The 22,497-nt window shown below is 40.1% G+C and overlaps 2 protein-coding genes across 2 annotated transcripts; one reads left to right on the top strand and one right to left on the bottom strand.

The window, feature by feature from the left end:
- Positions 1-5,549: 5,549 nt before the first annotated feature.
- Positions 5,550-9,918, bottom strand: LOC110958424 (solute carrier family 2, facilitated glucose transporter member 11-like). The gene has a single exon (XM_051939121.1). The coding sequence runs from the start codon at positions 9,710-9,712 to the stop codon at positions 8,102-8,104; it is 1,611 nt and encodes a 536-aa protein (XP_051795081.1). The 5' UTR covers positions 9,713-9,918; the 3' UTR covers positions 5,550-8,101.
- Positions 9,919-10,389: 471 nt separating this feature from the next.
- Positions 10,390-22,212, top strand: LOC110958419 (RNA-binding protein with serine-rich domain 1-like). Its single transcript, XM_022204952.2, has 7 exons — positions 10,390-10,454; positions 12,820-12,966; positions 13,286-13,465; positions 13,699-13,801; positions 17,921-18,074; positions 19,856-19,997; positions 20,100-22,212. Coding segments are annotated over exons 1-7 (828 nt in total). The 5' UTR covers positions 10,390-10,452; the 3' UTR covers positions 20,200-22,212.
- Positions 22,213-22,497: the final 285 nt, after the last annotated feature.

The raw sequence follows: 22,497 nt of genomic DNA, 5'->3' as shown, positions 1-22,497 counted from the left end.
TGGATCCAGACTATAAGCTGCATCACTGCCAAAATCTAATGAGGTGGCCCTTGTGTCATTTCTGACTTTCCCTGAAAATTTCATGCAAATCCTTTATTCTGTTTTTGAGTAATGTTGCACACAGACAAACGTACGCCAATCATCACATAACTTCACTGTGTTCCTTGGCGGAGTAACAAGCAACATAGAAGCCTCGCAATAAACTTATGCGGATGGGGTGAGCAGCAAAATGGATTTTCCACGTTACAACTCCCCAACTGAAAAAATCTATATCATTTTATGTGTATTATATTTACAATAATTTCAATACTTTACCTTGCTGTCAGACAGCACTCTCTGATAATGAACTGAAGCAGCTACTGTATATCGATCCACACTCTCTTCTGAGCCACAAGGATTTGTTGACAAAAACAGTAATTTTACCTCGAGATAGAATTACTATTATGGGAGTTGCAGGTCTACCGCTGCCTCGATTGATTTGTTTGTTTGTGGTTTTGTGTGACTTTGGTGTTTTAACATGTCAGTTTGGAGGCAAATTAAAACTGAAATGCTCTGAAGGAAGACTGCAGTGTCACATAGGAATTCTCTGTGGAGCTGTTTCTACAAATTACCCATTTCCTTTTTCACTTAATCCTGTCTACATTTTCAGATGTGTCTGCTGTACAAAAAAAGGAGTATTATTTCTCTTTCCATAATGAAAATAGTATCTATGCAACCTGAAACACTTAATTTCAGTCCTCACATCCAGGATTCTAAGATGACAACGTAATAACACACTCTTGGAATCTGTGATAAACATATTAAACTACAGCTTGTCCATCATGTACAAAATGAACAACATTTTCTGATAAAAGACTGTCTAGTGCAACTGTATTGTGTGTTCTCAGTGTAGCGCCCTCTAGACCCCAAGCCTTTTTATTATCAGGTGCGCTCCACAAGTTCTTTTTTTTTACAATTATCAATTGGTAAATTACTTATAAACAAAATATGCATTGGACATTAAAAACAAATACATAAACGAAAACAAAAAAAACACAAATGAAATGAGTGCTTCTTTTTTCTTTTTTTCAACCGGGTTACATCAGCCCTGTTTAATAAGACAGTGTTTTTCTGCATCCTTCCTCCCCTGACAAAAGGTCAAACTGTAATAACGACACAATCTCTCTGCGCTATCAGCTCATGTCGGAGGTACAGAGCAGCGTGCATCGGGACAAAGGTGATGATGATGAGGCTCTCTCAGGTCCACTGTGACCTGCTGTCTGCTGAACAATAGTGTCATCAGTCTGGTTTGTTGCGAAGCAGCATAGAGGCTGCACCTTATATTCAAACTATTCTTGTCCATTGCACACTTGCAGGCACATTCACAATCTTTTCACAGGTGGAAATGCAGTAACATTTAACATTTTGTTTCGGCATTGTTATTTTTGCCTATGTTACAGCTCGGTTTTCTTGTCACCGTGTCAGGCACCTGGAACCATCTAGTAACTTCATAATAACTAGCAGGAAAGTGAATCTTTTAAATTTAGCATGGCTACCATGCACTTTTTTCAAACAGCACATTTTTGCATGAATAATTCTTAATACTTTTATAGAGTCTGACTGGAAGCAAACACAGATATTAACTGCCTGGAACAGACTTTTTTTTTTTAACCGTGTTAGCTTTTACTGACTGTATTGAATCCAGGCCTGTCAGTCTGGCCAGAGCAGCAATGTTTATCAAAGTTGCAGACTTATTAGTTTAGTTCAACAGCTGGGGTTTCTCCCATTCATGGACACTGACATGAATGGTTGCTACTGATTTCCAGTGGTATAAAGTCCTGTTGTTTGATTCTTCTCGTCTTCTTCGTCTTGGCAACAACATCTACTTCTTGCAGCAAGAAAATCTTTATTTGGCAGCAAAGTAAAGAGTGCAAAAACACCACTCACTGTTTATATATATATATATATATATATATATATATATATATATTAGTGAGATTTGCTCATTTAAACAGCAAAATGTGTGTTCCAGGTGACCATTTTCTGTTCAGTTACCTGAAGTGATTCATGTAAAAATCATCCTTCTTTGGAAAGCTGCATGGAGGTCATGCTAATCATTCGCTAAAGTCCGTTTACAGACCTTTTTGAGCAATTCCTGGTTTCACTGAATCTCTACAATGGAGGTGAAGAGTACAAAGCTAGCATCACCCATAGAGCCACGATAGCCACATTAATTGGAAATCCACAGGGTTGAAATAAATTCAGTATTTCTGCACTTTTCTTCTGGTTGGCAGAAGGAAACCAGCACTCTTCAATCAAGAAGGAAGACGTAATCAAACACAGCAGACAAAAATCCATTCTATCCTTCATTTGCCCCCCACTACACAAAGCCTACACTGACCTCGCAAAGACCAAATAACCTGAAGTACCACTTGTTACCAAAAAAAATCAAAGAGAAATAAACAGATGCACCTCTTGAAACAAGTATCTTGAGAATACATTAAATTTTACAATGCACTATGTTCCTCTTTCATGTATGAACCTCAGATCAAGCAGCCTGTCAAACATAATCCACTGCTATCTGTCCTTTCAGGCAGTATGACAAAAGCATTCAAGCATAAAAGAAATGGGAACATTGGGAGAATGGGCTGATACTTAAATGTCAAAATTTAAACTTCAAATGTCATATCGTGAGCAATACTGATCAATTTTTTTGACAGGTTCTAAAGAGAATTTGGGGTAATGACATCAGTGGCATACAGAGGAGACCCTGTTTCACTGGAGCATAACTGTTCAGCTCAGACAGTGGTGGTGTAGAAATCTAAGAGGTAAAATCCAGTTAAAGTGGTGTTATTGCTCCAAGGTAAGCTGACAGGCCTGTAAGCTCACATACTTGTGTGTCACGAACGATACAATCACACTTTGTAATAACTACAACTAAATTGTTGGCCTCACCAGAAAGCGTCACAGGAGAAACTTTAATGCATTTGGTCCACTGTTGTTCAAGCTTTGTTATCCCTTTGCAGAGGAAGGTCACATCTTGAGCCTCCAGTTATCCCTCAACAGCATGCATGACCTTTTCATCACTCTGTAAATGACTACCACATAAGTAAAATTTCAGTTTGAGAAACAGCTAGAAGCCAGACGATGCAGGTCGGTTGAGTGAGGTGCGCGGTGAAAACAGTTTAAAACCACATTTGGTTGCTACTGTCGCCTGTGCAGTGTGGATGGACACATTGTCCTGGAGCAACATCACACAATCTCCAAGCTTTTCTCGCTTTGTTTTTCTTGGATTGCATCCAACATTTCAGTTTTTGGGGACAGTGACATGCGGTTTTATATTATACAGAGGAGCCACAAAATGAGAGTTACTGGGTGAGGCAGAGAACTTTTTGAAGTACTCTTGTGCTCTCATACTACATTATGTAGTCCATCCATCCATTATCTATACACCGCTTAATCCTCATTAGGGTCACAGGGTGGGGGGTTGAGGGGGCTATTCCAGCTAACTAGCAAAGGTGGACATCCTGGATAGGTCACCAGTCTATCACAGGGTTACATATACAGACAAAGAAGCACCTACATGTGCACATCTACGGACCATTTAGAATCACCAATTAACCTCAGCATGTTCTTGGACTGTGGGAGGAAGCCAGAGTACCCGGCATGCACAGGAAGAACATACAAATTGCATGCAGAAAGATTCCTGGAAGGCAGGAATGCATACCGGGGACCTTCTGGCTTTGAGGCAAAGTGCTATCCGTCAAGCCACACTATACAGCATACAAGAAAAAGATTTTGCATGTCCTAATACATCCTATGTTAAATGTAATGTGATAAAAATACCTGGATGTCCAAATAAAACCACTCTCATTCTGCAGTATGCGTGCCAGCTTGTTTTCCTGGTTATTCTGAACTATAACTCTCTACACAGCTGAAGATATAACGCATACCTCACGGTGTCTTGCACAAGTAACAAGGCAGAGATGTTTAGAGCACACAGGCAGATGATTTCACACTGTAGACTGTGATGAACGAATATGCTGACAAAGTGGCATGTCGTGATTGTATACATACTGTTACTGTATGCAACAGTATGTACTTTTTAAGGGCAGATGTAGTATAATGATCATAAATATATGCCATTTAAGATTGGAACACACTAATTAATAATTCTGAGTAAAGGAACAGCACCTCTCCAGACTGAATCAGTCATACCTTGAGTTGACTTACCAGGAGGTATCTTGCTGAATTCTGACAGTACTGTGAACAAGCTGGACAGCAACAGAGAAAAAAAAATATTATTTAAAAGACTAACAAACTGGAGCGGCTATAAGTAAAATAAAGCACATAATTCATTTGCTACCCTTTAAATAGGGTAGATGCTCTCCAATTTTCATTTTAATTCTTATTTCAGCTTAGTCGTCACGCTTTATCGGACTGGTTACATGACATTAAATGAAAACTAAATTTGAGCTAAAACAGCAGCAGCAGCAGCTCTGGTACTCTGTGTCTACATAGGAGACATCCCGGTTCTGTACTGCTGACAGCACTAAATAATCACTGTAGTTAGCTTAGCTTAGCATAAAGACTGAAAACTGTTAAAAAAGCTTGGCTCTGTTTCATAAAAGATAAGGCCTGCCAGCATGTTCAGTTAAGTAACTGTCTCCCTGCTGTATTTAATGTATTTAACAATTAGAATGTTGATCTTCTCCCACTCTCCCAAAAATTTCAAATGACTTCTTTATCCCTTAGCCTGAAGGGTCCCCTGAGCTCTGGATGTTTCCTTCGTCTCAAAGAAATTCTAATTGGACAGGGGGCACACGCTCTAAATGTCATTCATTCTAATTCCTGGTTAGTGTGATGAGTCACTGTCCACTGAACTGTATATGAAGCCCTGGACATCCTTCAGAGGACTTTCACTGTAGCCCTAAGCCCTAATAAATGTATAAAATCCTAGAAATCATTAGTCATCCACCCACAACAGAGCAGCGTGTGAGCAGATTAACTAGCGCTGATGAATGTGTTTGAACTTGCTCCTGTATTTGTTTTGTCTGTCTCTCAGGACTAGGCTGATCTCTGAAGTGGAGGAGGCTGGTTTTGCTGGGAGAAAACCTCTTTTGACTGGTTCATCTCTAACAAGGAGTTATTCTTAGCAGTATGGTTAGCTTGACTGGAAAAGGCTAACGAATTCTGGAGGGCAAAGTGAAGGCCAGCAGGAGGAGAAAAATTCTGCCTCCTGATGGGATTATTAAAACAGTTCCAGTTTGAATTCTGCCTCACATACAAATCCTGCTTGACTTTGCTCAATTATGCTGAAATGATGTAAAAGAGTCCTACAAAAGCACACATTTGAACCGCTCCCCAATGTAGAGTGAGGTGTTCTCAAACAGCACTTGGCTCCACAAACAAGCAGTATTATGGTAACAGTTATAGTCAGAGTGGGTGGGAGCAGATGGATAAAAGTGCTGAGGAGTGAAGGGAGCCAAAGTAAAGTGATTAAAGTGACAAAAGCAGTTGCCTCAGACAGGCGGAATCAATCAACTTAACTGAATCACATAGGCGACAAATGTGTGGATGATCACTTTTTATTTTTTCTTGTACATGCCATAGTATTTTGCATTGAATAAATATGATTCAATAAATAACAGCAATTTTTATAGACAAAAATATAAATATAGCCTGAGAATCAAAGGATGATTTCTACTAAATCCTTACTATCATTGAGGATTGTCATAAGATGCTTTGCAAGGACGGTGTCATTCAATTACAACAGATTCATTCAGTCAGTGCACAGCAAATGCCACATGCTACAACAGCGCATAAATTGACAATTGTCTGCATTTTGGATTCATTGCCAGAAATAATAAAGTAACAAAGGCTAATTAAGGAACATACAGATGGTGAACAGAAGGTGTGGAAGGGCTGTCAACTACCAACTGTTGACATTAAAAGTGTCATCCTCACCTAGGTGTTTATGTCTGATTAATTTTTATGTTCACACAGCCTTTTAGGTCATCATATACAGGAAAGCGAACCACAAAGACAATGGTGACATCTGCTGGCTTTTTGGAGGAGCTGCCGTCACACATATAGACTGCACAGAGCAACCATAGGGTACCATTTATGGCAAATAAATAAATGCACATAAAAGTGACAGGGACATCTAACTAATATAGTTAATTTACTCATACAGCCAAGGTGATGTATATTTAACACTCAGTCTGGGTTTGTCATTTGGATCAATAAATAATAAAATGTACATAAGCATGGCTCACTGAACTTGGATAGACACACAACAAAACCAGATTACAAACAAGCACTGTTATCTATCCAGTGCAGAAGTGTTGAATCGGAGTGGGTAATCCTTTGATACATGAAGTTCAAATGATTGCTCATTCAACTGCAAACACATGTATTATTGAGAAGACCTTCAGAGAGTTTGAGTCTGTATGAATATTATTTAAGGCTAGGCTCACAATACAGGAGTTTTAAAGTCCTCACAGGTTTTGAACTGAGGCTACACCACACACATGTATGAGTGGCAAGATTTGAAAATAACAATAATCACACACTCAAGGATATTCAGATTATAGTGCTAGAGGAAGCAAATGGGAAGCAGATTGCTCGAATAACAGAAAACGGGCATTGTGGTGGCAAAGTTGTGTACCACTGTGGTGTACTGCTGACTGCTAAACAAATTGCCCCTCGGGGATAATAAATATTATCTTGCACGTTGACTGATATATCAGTTGGATTATATTATGGGCAGATACTGATCTTTCGCAGATCTATCGTATTGGCATAATACAGAAAAAGATGTTTGGGGATGCTTAGAATCTCGTCTCTAAAGAAAAAATGAAAAATAATGAATTACACCTCTAAGCATATAAGGAAATGCTTGGAAATGGTGCCATGTAGTTTGTTTAGCTACACAGTTTGAGCTCTGAGGAGACAGCAGTGCGGAGTCGAGCTTTGTCTTCACAAGTCGCTAACGAGTTTGTAAAATACATTACTGCAGAGAAAATAAGCAATAACCTAGTTATTTTCCTTTACTAAGGTAACTCTAACATACTATATGTATATCGGCTGATATATCGCTCTTACGTTAACACTGGAAAGGGTTGGACTTTAGAAAAATCAACAGCTGGGGCTCCCAGATAGCTCAGCTGTCTGAGTGGGTGACCCGTAAACAGGGGCTCTAGTCCCCAACACAGTGGCCTGGGTTTGATTCCAGCTCACAGCCCTTTGCTGAAGGTCTTCCTACTTTCCTGTCTACCTCTTTTCTAACAAGGCCGAAAAATTATTTAAAAAAACATCCGACTGACGAAAGGGGTGAAACAGGGATTAACTGGCCTGAAACTCCTGGAATGTGAGCCTTTAAATGCGTAAGTTTGAGGTGTGTTAGCTGATTGACAGTTTTCTTCATATTAGAACAATACATTTAAGTTCATCACGGTTAGGTACATTGAAGAGGTAAGCAGCAAGTTAGGAGCTTTTGTAAACTTCTATTGGGAAGGACTTAAGCCTTTTTTATACTCTTATACAAATGAGCACATGGACACCTGCAGACTCCACAGATGTGTATTTGTTACTATTATACTACTTTTCATTTGCTTCAAGGATGCATTCAATACAAGCACAGTAGTTTGCATCTATGCATTCTGTACATGCACACCACTGCTGCACGTGTGCACTAGTGCCCTTGAGGCATAGTTGTTGTACACACACACATTTTGGGATACATGTTGATGTCCGCAAAGGTGCAAACTCAGACTCTTGTGATTATAAAATGTATGTCAGTCAGAACCTTACAGACTTATATTGATATTTATGGAGGTGGAAAGTGTAATACAGGCATTAGTGCAAGGACTGCATTAGGGTTAAGTGTCAGGATGTTTAGTTCTGTGACCATGCTCTATGTAAGTTTAAGGGCGGTTTGAGTACTAAGTTCAGAACACAAATGCAAATGAATAGGACATTCTAATTACACAGAGATCATCTCCAATAAATATGAGACATATGATTTCATCTTCACAGAAATCTATCCAACAGTGAAAGTGCATAACAACAACACAAAGGCACTGAAAGTTCCATTTCTAGTTTTACTGGAGGTGAAAGTTCAGTCACCATTCTTTATGTCAGGGTCAGCATCATGCGTTAAGGTAGTAAAAGAACAGGCTTTACCCAGCTGGTAGTGATTCTGTAAGGGCTCATCCACCTGTCTGTCTGGAGTTTCTCTCATTTTCCTTCCATTTTTTCTCTCAAACTCTGCAGTAATCTGAGCCAGTGTCTTTCCCTTTGTTTCTGGCAAGGTGAGCCCCAAAAACACAGCAGAGACCAAACACACAGCCAGGAAGGGCAGGAAGCAGAAATTCCCCAGTCCGTTGACGATGAAAGGAAACAACATTCCAATCAAGAACAGGCTGATCCACATAAGTGAGCCTGCGACCATGTACGCCGCTGGACGAGCTGCCTGGTCGAAGATCTCAGCCGGTAAGATCCCCGTCACTCCTGCAGGGCCCAAGCCAAAGCTGAGGATGTACGAAAACACACATATCATGCTGAGGTACGCCATCCCTGCAACGTTACGGCTCTGCAGAGTAAGAGCTACAGTGAAGACTATACCCCAGGAGGTCATAAGACTGTATCCCCCAATGAGAAGGTACCTGCGGCCCACACGTTCAATCAGGAGATTACTCAGGATAGCAGCTGTTAGCTCAGATGCTCCTGTGCCGATTGTGACATACTGAATTTTCTCTGGTGGAATTCCTGCTTCCAAAAAGATGTAGGAAGCATAGAAGTAAATGGAATCATTCCCACAGAGCATCATGGCGCTACTGGCAAACATTACTGTCCAGAGTTGGGATCGTAGGTTGCTATTCTTAAACAGGGACCAGGGTGTCTTGGCAGAAGCTGCTGATCCAGAATTTAAGGCCGCGGACATTTGCTGCTGCTGCTCTTGAAGCATCTCCTCCATCTCCAAGACAGGAGCCTCCCCTCCACGGAGTCTCCCAAGCGCCTGGACACATCCTTCCCTGTCTCCCTTGTCAATCAGAAGGTATCTGGGGCTCTCAGGGAACCAGGGTAGGGTAACCAGCTGGATCAACCCTGGCAAAGCATTACTAGCAAGCAGGTAGGGCCAAAGAGGTTCCGCACCCAGCACCTCAGTCAGTCCCACAACCTGACCCAAGAAGATGCCAAACGCAGTGAAAACAGCAGAGGAAAAAGCCACAGCACCTCTGAGATGTTTGGGTGCACTTTCTCCAAAGTACATAGGCTGGACGTTCATGCTGACACCTGAGTTCATGCCCACCAGAAAGCGAGCGAGGATGATCATCTCAAAGGCTTTGGCCAACCTGCTCGTTAACACAAACACAGCACCAACAAATAGGAAAAAGTTGTTCAGAAGCAGTGATTTCTTTCTACCAAAGCGGACCGACATAGGTCCTGCCAGCAGGGCCCCTAGCAAACCTCCCATTGGGAATGCTGACACAATTAGAGTCCACACTAGTGTCACCTGAGGGGTGTCCAAGGCTGTGCCCCATCGCTCCATGTAGGTGTCATTGATGAAGCCCTGGATATACCTGGTGGGAGAATTGATGATGGAAATGTTGTAGCCATACTGGAATGTTCCTCCGATGGCAGCAGAGCACACAGTCAAGGCAAGAGTCCTGGCACTGCCGGAGGGTTTGCTGGTTTCTTCTGGCTCATTATCTCCTGTGGAGTTCATCTGAAAGCTGGCTGTCACAGGTAGAGGAGTGTGTACCTTTACCTCAGTATGCTACAGCAGTGACTTCACCACAAGCCCTAAAGGTAGCTTGTGATAGTTTCACTTTATTATTCAATAAAATATTGAATACAGAGACTGTCTATGGTCTTTGGTCTTTGGTCAGCGGACGTTGTCCTTGTAGGCAGTTTGATAGGAAGGGGAACTAATTCAACAGTGATGCCGGGTGTATGTATTGCTACTATTCCCTAAGTACGGTCTGTACGACAACTTTGTACTGGTCACTAGTCACAATTTCATTTTTCATTAAGCTTTATAAACATGAACATCAATTTAACAATATTGCTAAAACATCAAAAATGATGTAAGTAATAAAAAATTAAATGTGAAATTTGCTATGTGGAATGATGAAATTAAATACGATTTTACAGTCCTCTACCGTCACCTGCTTCAGTTTTGCAGCATTGAATCTCAAAACAAAATCAAGTTTGCTATCAATACTGTATGTAACATAGCAGGAGTGTTGCATTTGTTAAGAACAAGGATCTGTGAAGACATAGTCAGGGATACATAACCAGTTTCATTACAAACTCTTGCTCTGTCAGTCTTTGCTGAGGGAGAAAAATTCCCATTTCTTACATGGCCGTGTCTGTGTGCGTAAAGATTTCTGATTGGTTTACACCAAGTTCACCGTACGTCATCTCACTGCGACTATTACTGTCGAGAGTAGGCATAAAGGAAAGATGTAAGTAAACGGTTTCATTTAGTGTTTTTTTACTTATATATATGGCTAATAAATGGGAACGTACCACACCACAGCTGCAGTAAACGTGCATGCGTGTATCACCACTTCATATAATGCAATTATTAGCTCTCTAGCTATTCAAGCATTTGTCGGGCTAGCATAGCTCATTATTTATTACATTTATAATAGATATGCTAGATATGCCATAGCAAATCACGGAGCGTTTTTCCTTTAAAAAATTTAAATAAAATAATACAATTTTAGATGAATTGCTTGAAGAAAATGCATTACTGTGGATAATGTAAGTGCTTTCAGTGCAGAGGCACATTTCTAGGACACAGCATTGATACAATTGTCTGTCACTTGGCGGGCTGCCTGTAGCACAAGCGAGTTAGGTATAATAGAATGATTATAGGTAGATAAAACTATGTGACAGCAGTTTGACAGATTGTTGTTCAGGGGTCTGTTTACAAACGAGGATTACCAAACAAGCTGGACTTATTTCAGTTGGAATGACTGACATGCATGGGCATTTCTGTTTAATAAAGCAAAAACATAGTTCAAGCTCATTTTTTCTGTTAACATATGCTGGGAAACTAAACTAAGTGTGAGCTGATCAGGCCCAAAATTACAGTTTCCAGAAAATCAATTTGAAGATATAATAGCTAAAATATATTACACAATGGTAACTAATAAGGTGTGCGTTCATGATATGCTATGTATTGTAAAATTTTAAGCTTAAAATAAATCTCAGTCTGAATTACGACAGTAAAACTATAATGGATACCTAAATAGTAAACCGTACAGCGGCAGCATTTAGGCTATAATGGCCATGGTCCATCTGTTTCCTTACTGAAAGTCATACTTCAAAATGTACTGAATAATACATTTTAAACAATGACAAAATAGCAAACTTAGGTGTGGTTTGTAGGTGTGTGGATTATTAGTAAATTAACAGACGTCTGTAAAAGATCTCAACCCATATGCTGGTCTTTGTGAATCATAGTGCATTTAGTCAGAATACAAACTGTGCCATATTGAGGGTTATGTTTAGAAACAACAGATAAAATAATTTATCAAACACTGGATTTAGATTTTATTTATTTAAAGTAACATAAATGTCACCAATAAGAAAATAATTGAACAACAGTTTCTCCAGCTGGCTGAAGAATGGTTTATTTTATGATTTTGAGCCACCAAGCATTATGGCGATTGCAAGAAAAGCATGCATGATGACATCTTCATGCATGAATTATATATCAATAACAGCTTAATTTCATATATGATCAGCAATGACATAGATACATCCATCCATCCATCCATTAGCTATACACCGCTTAATCCTCATTAGGGTCGTGGGGGCTGGAGTCTATCCCAGCTGACTTAGGGTGAAGACGGGGGACACCCTGGACAGGTCACCAGTAACTGGTGTGACCATTTACTGGCCATGTAAATGGCCAGTAAATGTGCCATGTGCCATGTGCCATGGCCCTACACATGGAGAAAAATAAGCACAGTCACATTCACACCTACGGACTATTTAGAATCACCAGTCAACCTCAGCATGTATTTGGATTGTGGGAGGAAACCGACGTACCTGGAGAAAACCCACACATGCACAGGAGGATCATGCAAACTCCACGCAGAAAGATCCCAGGCTTAGGTTGAGACAAGAACCGGGAACCTTCCCGCTGCAAGGCAACAGTGCTAACCAATGAGCCGCTGTGCAGCCATGACACAGATACAGAAAAACAGAAATGTATGGCAAAATTGGCACATTTTCTTCGGTTTTGTTAACAGGAGCTGTAATTATTCATATGTTTCAAATAGTGAGCACTTCTAGGTAGCCAAGAACATCACTCCTACTATCTCTGTACTGCTGCTGTATGCCATGGTGGAAGAATCTGATTCGTACTTGACCTCTCAGGTTGCTTCAGTCCAGTGTCCACATGCAGTTATCTTCACTGCCTGAATGTCTATTAAATTAGCCTGTTGAACTGCGCGAACTGATTTTTGTGGAAACAGTTTAGCCTTCATTGATTTGTTCATTCAAGTCAGGTATTCAACTTTAAACCCCACTTGTCTTAGCCTGCTTTATGAAACAGGCTGCATGATTAGGGACTTGCCAAAAAGTGAACAATCTGACATTGCCCCTCTGAAGTTTCTGACTCCAGAGGGGCATATTTTTCATATTACCGTGCACGGATACATGTGCATGTTAGCAGTCAGCTTAGTCAGTAAAGTTTTGATGTTACTGTCAGCAAACATATTGTAGTTTAGTATGCTCAGTAGGTGTCTGATATCATATCTGCTAATGAATGTCAAATGTCTTGAATCCTGATTTTGAATTTGTTTTCTCCAACAGGGCGCCTTCCCCAACAAAGAGGAAGGACGATGACAAAAGTAAACAGCGTGGTAAAGAGAAGTCAGAAACCAAAAAAGAGGGAGCTGACAAAGACCGGGGCCGAGAGAAGAACAGAACACGACGCAGTGCTTCTAGTGGCAGCAGCAGGTCAGAGACTGTCCTTACAAAGTCAGTCTGAAGGCTGCCAGGTTACATTTTCCTCATAATCTAGCTAGTTTATCATTTCAAAAGATCTCCTTATGTAGACTTGGCAGCATAGAGTGGGAGGATGGGGAAGGGTGAAGATATTTCTTGTAATTGCACTATGTGTCTCATTTGTGGTATCTAATATCCAATCCCACTATCCCATTGTGCTTTGAACTCTTTTTCATTTAACTTGAATTCAATTTTTGAATTAAATCCCTCCATCGCTGCACAAGCTGAGCCATCAGATCCATCCCATCTTAACGTCTAATATGTCGTTAAGGTCCAGCTCCAGCTCCAGCAGCAGCTCAGGTTCCAGCTCTGGATCCTCCAGTGGCTCCAGCTCCTCTGCCTCCAGCCACTCGGGCTCTTCCAGCTCCCGCTCCTCTTCCTCTTCATCCTCATCCTCCTCGCCGAGCCCCAGCCGCCAACGCCACAACAACAGACGACGGTCACGCTCAAAGTATGAATCTAATTACTGTGAAGTAGTTTAAAGCTTAAATCTAGTAATGAATCAAGCAAGTGCTGAACATTAGCTCTCTCATGAATAATGCTCAGCTGTCTACTCTTCACACTTAATTCTGGTCTTGTAATATTGTTGCAATAGGAGCTTAAATTTAATTTCATTTTAAGTGATTCAGGGTGAGAGCATTTCATTAATAGCTAAAATATTAAATGACTGAAACATCTCTGTAGATCAAAATCAGCAAAGAAGGATGACAGAGATCGACGGCGTAGAAGCCCCACACCCAAACCTACCAAGGTCTACCTGGGCCGGCTGACCAGAAATGTCATCAAGGTAAATGATCACCAGAAGTGCTTATAAAGATCAGAGTTGTAACTGCTTTACTTTATTAGTTTACTTTGCTTATGTCTTTAAATGTTGCTTGAATAGTATTGGAAAAAAAACATTTTTGGATAATTGGGTCTTATTTTTACTTTTTTAAAATCTTGTTCAATATTTCCTGAACCACGCTGGAAATAAATTAACCTGAAGTTCATCAGAAAACACCTGAAAACCTGCAGAGGGAGATTTCAAGATCAGAAAAAACACGAAACATGAAGACCACAAAGAAATGTAAAATAAGCATAGAGACACAAGATCAAAATCAAATGCAAATTTACCTAAATGTGATGCAAAATGACAAAACTGACTCACAAACTAGAATGAGACACAAACTGACCAACATGATATATAAAATTAACTGATCTAGCTATAAAAAGATCAAAGTGAGATATAAAACAACCTGAATTAAATGCGAAAAGACCACAAAGACACACAAAATGTGCACAATGAGATGCAAAACTGATAAAATCTGAATCAAAATGACCAAAATGTGATGTGAAAGGACCACAGTGATGTACAAAACTACCAATGTAAGCTATAAAAAGATCAAAGATAGACGCAGAATAACCGAAATGAAATGCAAAAGATCACAGACATATGAGCAAAATTAAATTTAAAGTGACTACAGTAAGACAAAAAACAACCAAAATTAGAATAAAAATGACCAAAATCTGATGCAAAATGGCAAAACTGAGCTACAAACAGACCAGACTGTAGGCTTGGTATGAAATTTAATAACCAGATAAAGATTATTTTTACGCAGTACTTTCACTGCCTGCAGTAACTGCACTGCTACATGAACTTGAGGGATGTGAGGAAGTGAGTCACCATGTGGATAGTACTCACAGGAAGCAATTTTTGGCACAGTGTAATAAGAAAAATAGAGAGACTCTGTGATTACAGTGTGGTGATTACTGATCCAGTTGTCTTGTGTGTGCATGGAAGTAATTAAAACATGAAGAGAAAATACATGCAAGTGATTGCACGCATTAAATGATATTGAAAAACTTATATACACAACCTGTCCAAAAAAAAAGCAAAAGGTAAGAGCCTTCCATTGGTTAATTACTGCAGTGACGAATGTGTTCCAGCTGACAACAACTTATTTAACCCTAGCTGATGCAGTGAGTAGCATCTCATTTCTTAAACAGCCATGTTGAAAGACATACCCTGTGGTCGTGGAAAGGATGCTAATCTGTTTGAGAAGGGTGAAATTATTGGCCTGCATCAAGCAAAGAAAACAACTAAGGTGATTTGTAAAACTACTAAAATTGGGTTCAGAACCATCCAACGCATTATTAAAACCTGAGGGATAGTGGTGAACCAACATCTTCAGGGAACAAATGTGGTCAGAACAAACTCTTAGAAGATCATAGGAAATCAACAGTAGAACTCATGGCTATGCTTAATAGTGAAAGTAAGAGCATTTCCACATGCACAATGCAAAGGGAACTCAAAGGATTGGGACTAAACAGCTGTGTAGCTCTAAGAAAGCCACTGATCAGTGAGGCAAAAAAAGGCTTCAGTTTGGACTCTCTAGAAATTGAAGGTCATGTGGTCTGATGAGTCCAGATTTAGCCTGTTCTAAAGGGATGGACACATCAGGGTAAGAAGAACCCATGAACTGATGCACTCATCACGCCTCGTGTCTGCAAGCCTGTGGGGGTTAGGATTATGATCTGGGGTTGGTCAGGTTCAGCAACGTTATGTTCCCAAAGAATGACATCAGTTGACTACCTGAATTTACTGAATGGCCAGGGGTTCGCTTCACAAAGCAGGTTCAACAAACTCTGAGTGTAACACTGAACTCTGAGTTGATCTACTCTGAGACCGGAAACTCTGAGTTTCCGGTTCCAGAACAGCTGATTTGAGTTAGTTTTATCAAGTTGTAGAAGTTTCACCCAGAGTTAAGCACATGCACCACGAATATAAAAAGGCAGTATCAATGGAGCCCCGATTTGACGAGTCACCATGGCAACGGGGAGCGGAGGGCTGCATTTTTCACCCCACTTGAATTGGAAATCTTAATGCACTCGAATGGCGAGTTTTTACAAAGAAGTGCAACATCACTGCAGCTGCAAAAGAGAAGAAGACGGCATCGGAGAACATTGCTGCTGGGGTCAATGTAGTCCTTTGCAATCACAATAATATTGTAGGAGAAAACTGAATAGTAGCCTATTAATTTATTTCATTTAGGTGGAATCCCGCGGGGAAGAAGCGCAAATGGCAGCAGCTTAAGATGAAATATAAAAACACTCCTTGGGAAATCCTAAAAGAAATTAAAATGACTAATCCCAGTCTGAGGTTGCAGCACAATTTCATTAACAGAATTTGATTTAAAATCAATTTAACAGATCTCTACATCATTCACCTGCAGTCCTGTGGAACTCCTTGATGTCTCTGACAGGTTTATATCCAGGGAAAACCCCAAAGATGGGCAAAAGCCGATTCGGGGCCAAGCACACTTTTCTGACCGCCCTGCATACAGTTGCCTTACTTAACTGCTCTGCATCTCCGACATTATACAAAAAACTTCTATTTGCAAAGAACCACAGTGCAACACACAATATCTGACAGGATGTGAGAGAATGACTGTGGTTGGTAATGTTGAAAATGTAAGCACGTATTAGAATAGAATAGAATTATTAGGTTGTGTATGTAGATTATGGACTGTGACGTGAAACGGTACCGCTCAAAAAGATAATTGTCTGGAAATGTGAGAACATCTATGCGCAGTCTGATAACAATCTCCCGATGAATATTTAGTTCTCTGCGCAGTAATGCTGCTCCTTCATCCAAAAGGACATGCCATTTAGACAGACGGCAGAACTAGGCTATGCCAAAATTCGTCTGCTGACTGAATGAATGAATTAGGAAATCAGATAGCGTGTGTGGCTGAAAGAGGGCAGAGACAGAGAGAAACTCGAGGTTTACTGAGAAAAGCCTGGTCCTGACCAGGTTAGGTTCAAAGGTAACTGACTGAGAGCTTAAGTTACGTCTCTCTGTGAAACAGGCTAGAGTTACCCCTCTTTCTCTGGTTTGAGTTACCTCCCTTTTTGAAAGGGAAAGCTCAGTTTCCCTCATTTCAGGGTTAACAGACTCAGAGTTTTCACTAAACCTGCTTTGTGAAATGGAGCTTTTCTTCCGTGATGGCACGGACATGTTCCAAGATGATAATGCCAGAATTCATGGGGCTCACATTGTGACTGAGTGGTTAAGGGAGCATGAGACATCATTTTCACACATGGATTGGCCTCCACAGAGTCCAGACCTCAGCCTCATTGAGAATCTTTGGGATGTGCTGGAGAAGACTTTGCGCAACAGTCCCACTCTCTCGTCATCAGTGTAAGATCTTGGTAGAAAATTAATGCAACTCTGGACAAAAATAAATGCTGTGACACTTCAGAAGCTTATTGAAACGATGCCACAGCGAATGAGTGTCATTCTCAGAGCTAAAGGCTGTCCAATGAAATATTAGAGCGTGTGACTTTTTTTTTTTTGGACAGTCAGTGGATTACCCCATCACTTGAGTCACTTATGTAATAATGTCATGCCTCTTATCTGGTTATGACTGAATTATTAGAGCAATTATGATCATTCCAGTTATCCTAAGAAGACAAGTTTTCACTGCTCCAAGTGTATGTGATTCCATTTGGCAAATGTAGTTGATAGGTTTTCAGACTGGAACATTTTGAAACTTGGCTGGTACTGGTGACAGGAAAAACAGATCAAAAAGAGACAAGGCAAGAACTGAATCCAGTAATTGGCAGTGAATCAGAACAGGCAGGTGATCGAGTTGGAATACTATCTGGCAGGAAATGAATGAAACTGGGCTGGCAGAAGTACTGTGGAGCTAATGAGGGGAACAGGTTAGTGGGTGGGGATCAGGTGACTAGGAACACATGGAAGGAGAGTTAGTAAATGTAGAATAAAGCATACAATGAGCAGAACTGTGAGAAAAATCTACAACTTCCCTCCATATAAGGAGCTGATATGTATTCTGCTTACAGCAAGAAGAGATAGAAGGATCTCATTTATGTAGTGGCACATTTCGATTTTCTGCTTTTGAAGGAACACATCCAGGAGATCTTCTCCACTTATGGCAAGATCAAGATGATTGACATGCCAATGAACCGCATCCACCCTCATCTGTCCAAGGGCTACGCTTACGTAGAGTTTGAAACCCCCGAGGAGGCAGAGAAGGCCCTGAAACACATGGATGGAGGTAGGAGGAGGTGGAGGAACATGAACATTAAACACTGGTATGAAGAGATTACTTAGTCATTGTAACTACTGCGGTGTGATATAATGTTTAACATTTATTTTTCTCCTCAGTCACCCGACACAATGAAAACTGTGAAAATAAAGGACATATAAAAATTTCAAATATATACAAAATTTCACAAAAAGTTTCTTGAATTAGAGGGATTCTAAAAATATGCTAGTTTTCAAGTTAGCTTTTTGTCGTTAGACGGGTCCAATATGCTAGTTTGCAACAATAGTTTATAACCGTCCATACAACGCACTTTAACAAATAATGCCAACAAATATGAAACAAATTTCTGTGTGCATCTCTCAGACCATACAGAATAGTTGTGTTTTTAGGATATATCGTTTCCTCTCTAGCACTTTTGATGCAGCCACATTGCATCTGACCCACAATCAGATGCAACTAAACTTTAACTAAACTGTGGTCATGTGACTTGTATCATTCTCCATCAAGTAAACATTGTAAAAGAGCTTTACATTTTAAACCAAACATCAGTTTTAATGTACATTGTCAAAGTTACTTTTCTTAACATCCTATTTATTTTGCTTTTAATTAGTTTTAATGACCATATGAACTAAAATATTTATTAAATGACGACAGGAAATAACTAAGTCGGGCTGATTCCTTGATTTGTTTCAGTAATTCGATTACTAAAATTCCTTGAGGCAAAATTCTCTGAATCGAGGCTTCATTTATTCCACTATATACTAGACCCCAGGTCACCGTGGTCAAAGTCCAGACCCAGACCGACTCTTCTTTTTTAACCAGCTTTTCTAGTGTTCATGGAGTTGGTTTTGCAGATCAGAGGACCGAACTACGACAAAGTTTGACATAGGCTTTCTCTGTGTACGTTGGCTCAACAAAAACTAAAACCTCAGTCAGAGTTAACAGGTATGAAGGTGGTTTTCAGCTTTCTGTTAACTCAGACTTTGTGCTTCAAACTCGTTCCACATACAGGAACGTTGTCCACACAAAATGAACCAGTCATGTGCATCTGCTTCAGTCAGCATGTTGTTTTAATGGAGAACAAAGAGGAACATAAAAATATATGAGGGTAAAAAGCTGTGTCTGGAAATTATGTAAGACAGGAATGCTGGTAGAAAACTGTTGAACATGTGGGCTGTATTTATTTTACCGATCAATGCAGCAGATAATTTCTAACAGACAATAAAACTATCAAACTTCATAAAATCAAACAATATTATGTTGAAGTGCATGAAGGTCTGACACTATCTCTTATTGAAGGAAATCCCTTTAATGTTTGGCCAAATCAAATAGAAACTAATGTTAATGATTGAATATTCTCTGTAATAACTGCTAATGAAGTGATCAGTTTTCTTATTTGGACCAAACATGAAATCATATTCATATGAACTGCATCACCAACTAAATACATGTCGGGTTCTCATGGCTTTGAGATTCAGTTGAATACCCCTGTACCATATTATACATGTACAATACACAGCAGATGTCCACCCATGTTCCACGACGACAGTTATTTCTGTTTCACAGTGTGCTCCGTCCACCTTTGATGCTGTAACATGCACGCGAAGCACGGAAGCTGATTACTCAATTAATTGCCATAATAATCAATAGAATACTCGATTCCTAAAATAATCAACAGCTAGAGCCCTATAACTAACTTGAAACTAAAAATCTCAAAAATGACTGTCTTTTAGACAGGTACAGCCATGTAAAGCTGAGAGCAGAGCAGCACTGATGCTGATGTTTTTCAGGTCAGATTGACGGTCAGGAAATCACAGTCACGGCCGTGCTGACTCCCACAGTGCGCCCCCCTCCTCGCAGGCTGTCCCCTCCCCGTAGGATGCCTCCTCCACCCCCGATGTGGCGGCGAACTCCTCCTCGAATGCGCAGAAGGTAATCATTATGTGAATACTATCGCTGTCTCTGTGTTTACTGTTGGTTTCTATGATATCCTTCTCATTCTTTTTACTTTTTTCTTCCTTTCTCTCTTCATAGGTCTCGGTCTCCTCGGCGACGCTCTCCGGTGCGGCGCAGGTCTCGATCACCCGGCCGACGCCGCCACCGGTCACGCTCCAGTTCCAACTCTTCCCGCTAGAGATTTGGAAACTCCCTGCCTTCCCCTGTACATCTGCTCTTGTTCTGTTCTGTCCTTTTGATCAAAACAAACAAGAAAGAGTTTTTGTGCTGTTACACCAATATGTCATGAGAACACGGGCACCAGAATTATTACTCACCCAGTAAATTAGTTTTGAGTGTGAAAGTGATGTGAATCTTTTGTGTGAGCCTTTGCAGTCAACAGATCTCGAGAGATTCTGGACCAACATGTTAGACAGCGATCTCTTCTAGCACCGTTAAGCCACAAAATGAGGAAATATCTTTTGGAAGAATGGAGCTCATCCCTCCAGTAAAGGTCCAGACACTTGGATAATCAATGCAAAGGTGCACTGAAGCTGTTCTGGCAGCATGTGGTGGCTGCTTAATGTTGGTTTTATCTTCAATTTATCTCCTGTCTATATATATATAAACAATCATAAAACCAACACTAAAATATGTTTCATTTCAAAATAAATTAAAAGCAGTGAGCAAACAGACATTTCCAAAAAGCCTTTGTTTGTAGTATAGTGTTGGCTTTCTAAAGAATACTGTCTGAAAGGTCTGGAACTAACTTTGACCCCTGCTATAGGAAGTGAAAGTGGTTACTCAGGAGACATGACTGTTCTGCAGATAAATAGAGGTTCTACACTGTGCACTGAGTCTCTGTTGAGTATGATTAAGATTATAATTTCAGGAAAGTTGCAGCTAGCCCGTCTAATACATTTTTTAGGATACTGACATTAACACTTATGACTGTATTACACTGTTTATGTAAAAACACTTCTTAATCAAATTGTGATAGAGATCCTTTTAACTTTCTTTTCTCTTTTTTTTCCTATGAATGAACATTTTACTGTGAAAATAAACCTGTACCACCTACTTTTCAAAAAATGACCCTGAACATATTTCACAGTGGTATCAGTGTACCTGCAGCGAGCTAAAACTGTCCAGTATATCAGCTTGGTCGACGTATCGCTCCACTTCCTGCTTGGGTATTTTACACATTTGCACAGGTGAAGGCTTTTTGTGTATTGTGCACACCATTTGACTGAGATCTACCACTGTATCTAATGCTGTGAAGTCACCAGTACTGCTTTTGCCCTGAAAAATCAGTATAAAATTAATTTTTAAGCTATATTTAAGCCATATGATTAAAAACATCTACATTTTTACAGTCGCTTGCTATCTTATATTTAAGGTATTTAATATACTGATTGATTCTAGTGTCTGTGTTCTCGTCACTTTAAAACAGTTTTAGTATTTATTGATATAATCAGTATGTTAATTAAATCCATCCAAAAGAGACCAGATCTCAAATTTTAGTGCTGTCCAGTGTCATTTTAATAGATTATTAACACAGTTTATATGGTGCTATTTGTCATAATTTAGGTATAAATCAACTGTAACCCCCCACCCCCTCTTTGAGAAATAACCCTTATTGCCATTTCTATAGTAGTAGGGGATATAGGGGATGTTGAACTAAATAACAGGATTACCATACAATAAACAACACCCTAGTGAATGGCTGACTGGTGATGCTCATACAGTTAGTCTTTTGTTGAAGCTGTCAGGGCTGACATACTGTAACAGCTGATGTGTTTTTGCTCCATGCTGTCATTTTGCAACATCTGACAGAATGAGCAGAAATTGTGAGTGATGTTCCAGCACCAGTGCTTACGGTGAATGACAAAGACAACGGAACAAATGAGTCACATCAAGTTTCTGCTTCAACAGAAGTCTGAAAGTGACAGACATTACTGCTCTGTCGGTACTAAAACGTCAGAGGGTCACTGTGTCGGGAATCTCTGTTCTTTTGTCCACCTCCTCCCTCATAGGTAACCTCTGATGCAGACGTTTGTGTTTTGAACTGTGGGAGTGAGTTATGTTGCTTTTATTACCGCCAGACTGATAAAGTCTCTGTGAGTCATTTTGTGTTTGTGTCTCATTTTGTGCAACAGACAAAATGTGCTGCTCATCTTGCGGTTGTGACAATAAACTTATGTTTTAAAGTGTTTTTTTTTTTGTTGTTGTCTGATTTCACTATACCCCACCTTTGCTCAGGTCAGTACATCTGTCAGAAGCTTTTTTAAAAATAGCTTTTTAAGGAGGAACATTGAGCAGCTAGTCACAAAGACATCTGATGTTGGTCTTGCTTTACACTGAGTAACAAGGGGTGTGTGTGTTACCTCACACTGACCGCATTTATAAACAGAATTTTTCATTTGGAAAGTCAGAACCTCCCCATCACTCCTGTGTGACTCTGAAAAGTGAGACTAGTTACTTCTGATAACATACGCTA

The sequence above is a fragment of the Acanthochromis polyacanthus genome, chromosome 19 (assembly GCF_021347895.1).
Source record: "Acanthochromis polyacanthus isolate Apoly-LR-REF ecotype Palm Island chromosome 19, KAUST_Apoly_ChrSc, whole genome shotgun sequence".
Taxonomy (NCBI): domain Eukaryota; kingdom Metazoa; phylum Chordata; class Actinopteri; family Pomacentridae; genus Acanthochromis; species Acanthochromis polyacanthus.
The sequence above is the reverse complement of the archived record's forward strand: the minus strand, read 5'-3'. Positions and strand labels throughout refer to the sequence as shown.

Coding starts and splice junctions, on each gene's coding strand:
- LOC110958424 (XM_051939121.1), bottom strand. CDS start 9,712: ATGAACTCCACAGGAGATAATGAGCCAGAAGAAACCAGCAAACCCTCC.
- LOC110958419 (XM_022204952.2), top strand. Junction 18,075..19,855: donor CCTGAAACACATGGATGGAG/GTAGGAGGAGGT, acceptor GATGTTTTTCAG/GTCAGATTGACGGTCAGGAA. Junction 19,998..20,099: donor CCTCCTCGAATGCGCAGAAG/GTAATCATTATG, acceptor CTCTCTTCATAG/GTCTCGGTCTCCTCGGCGAC.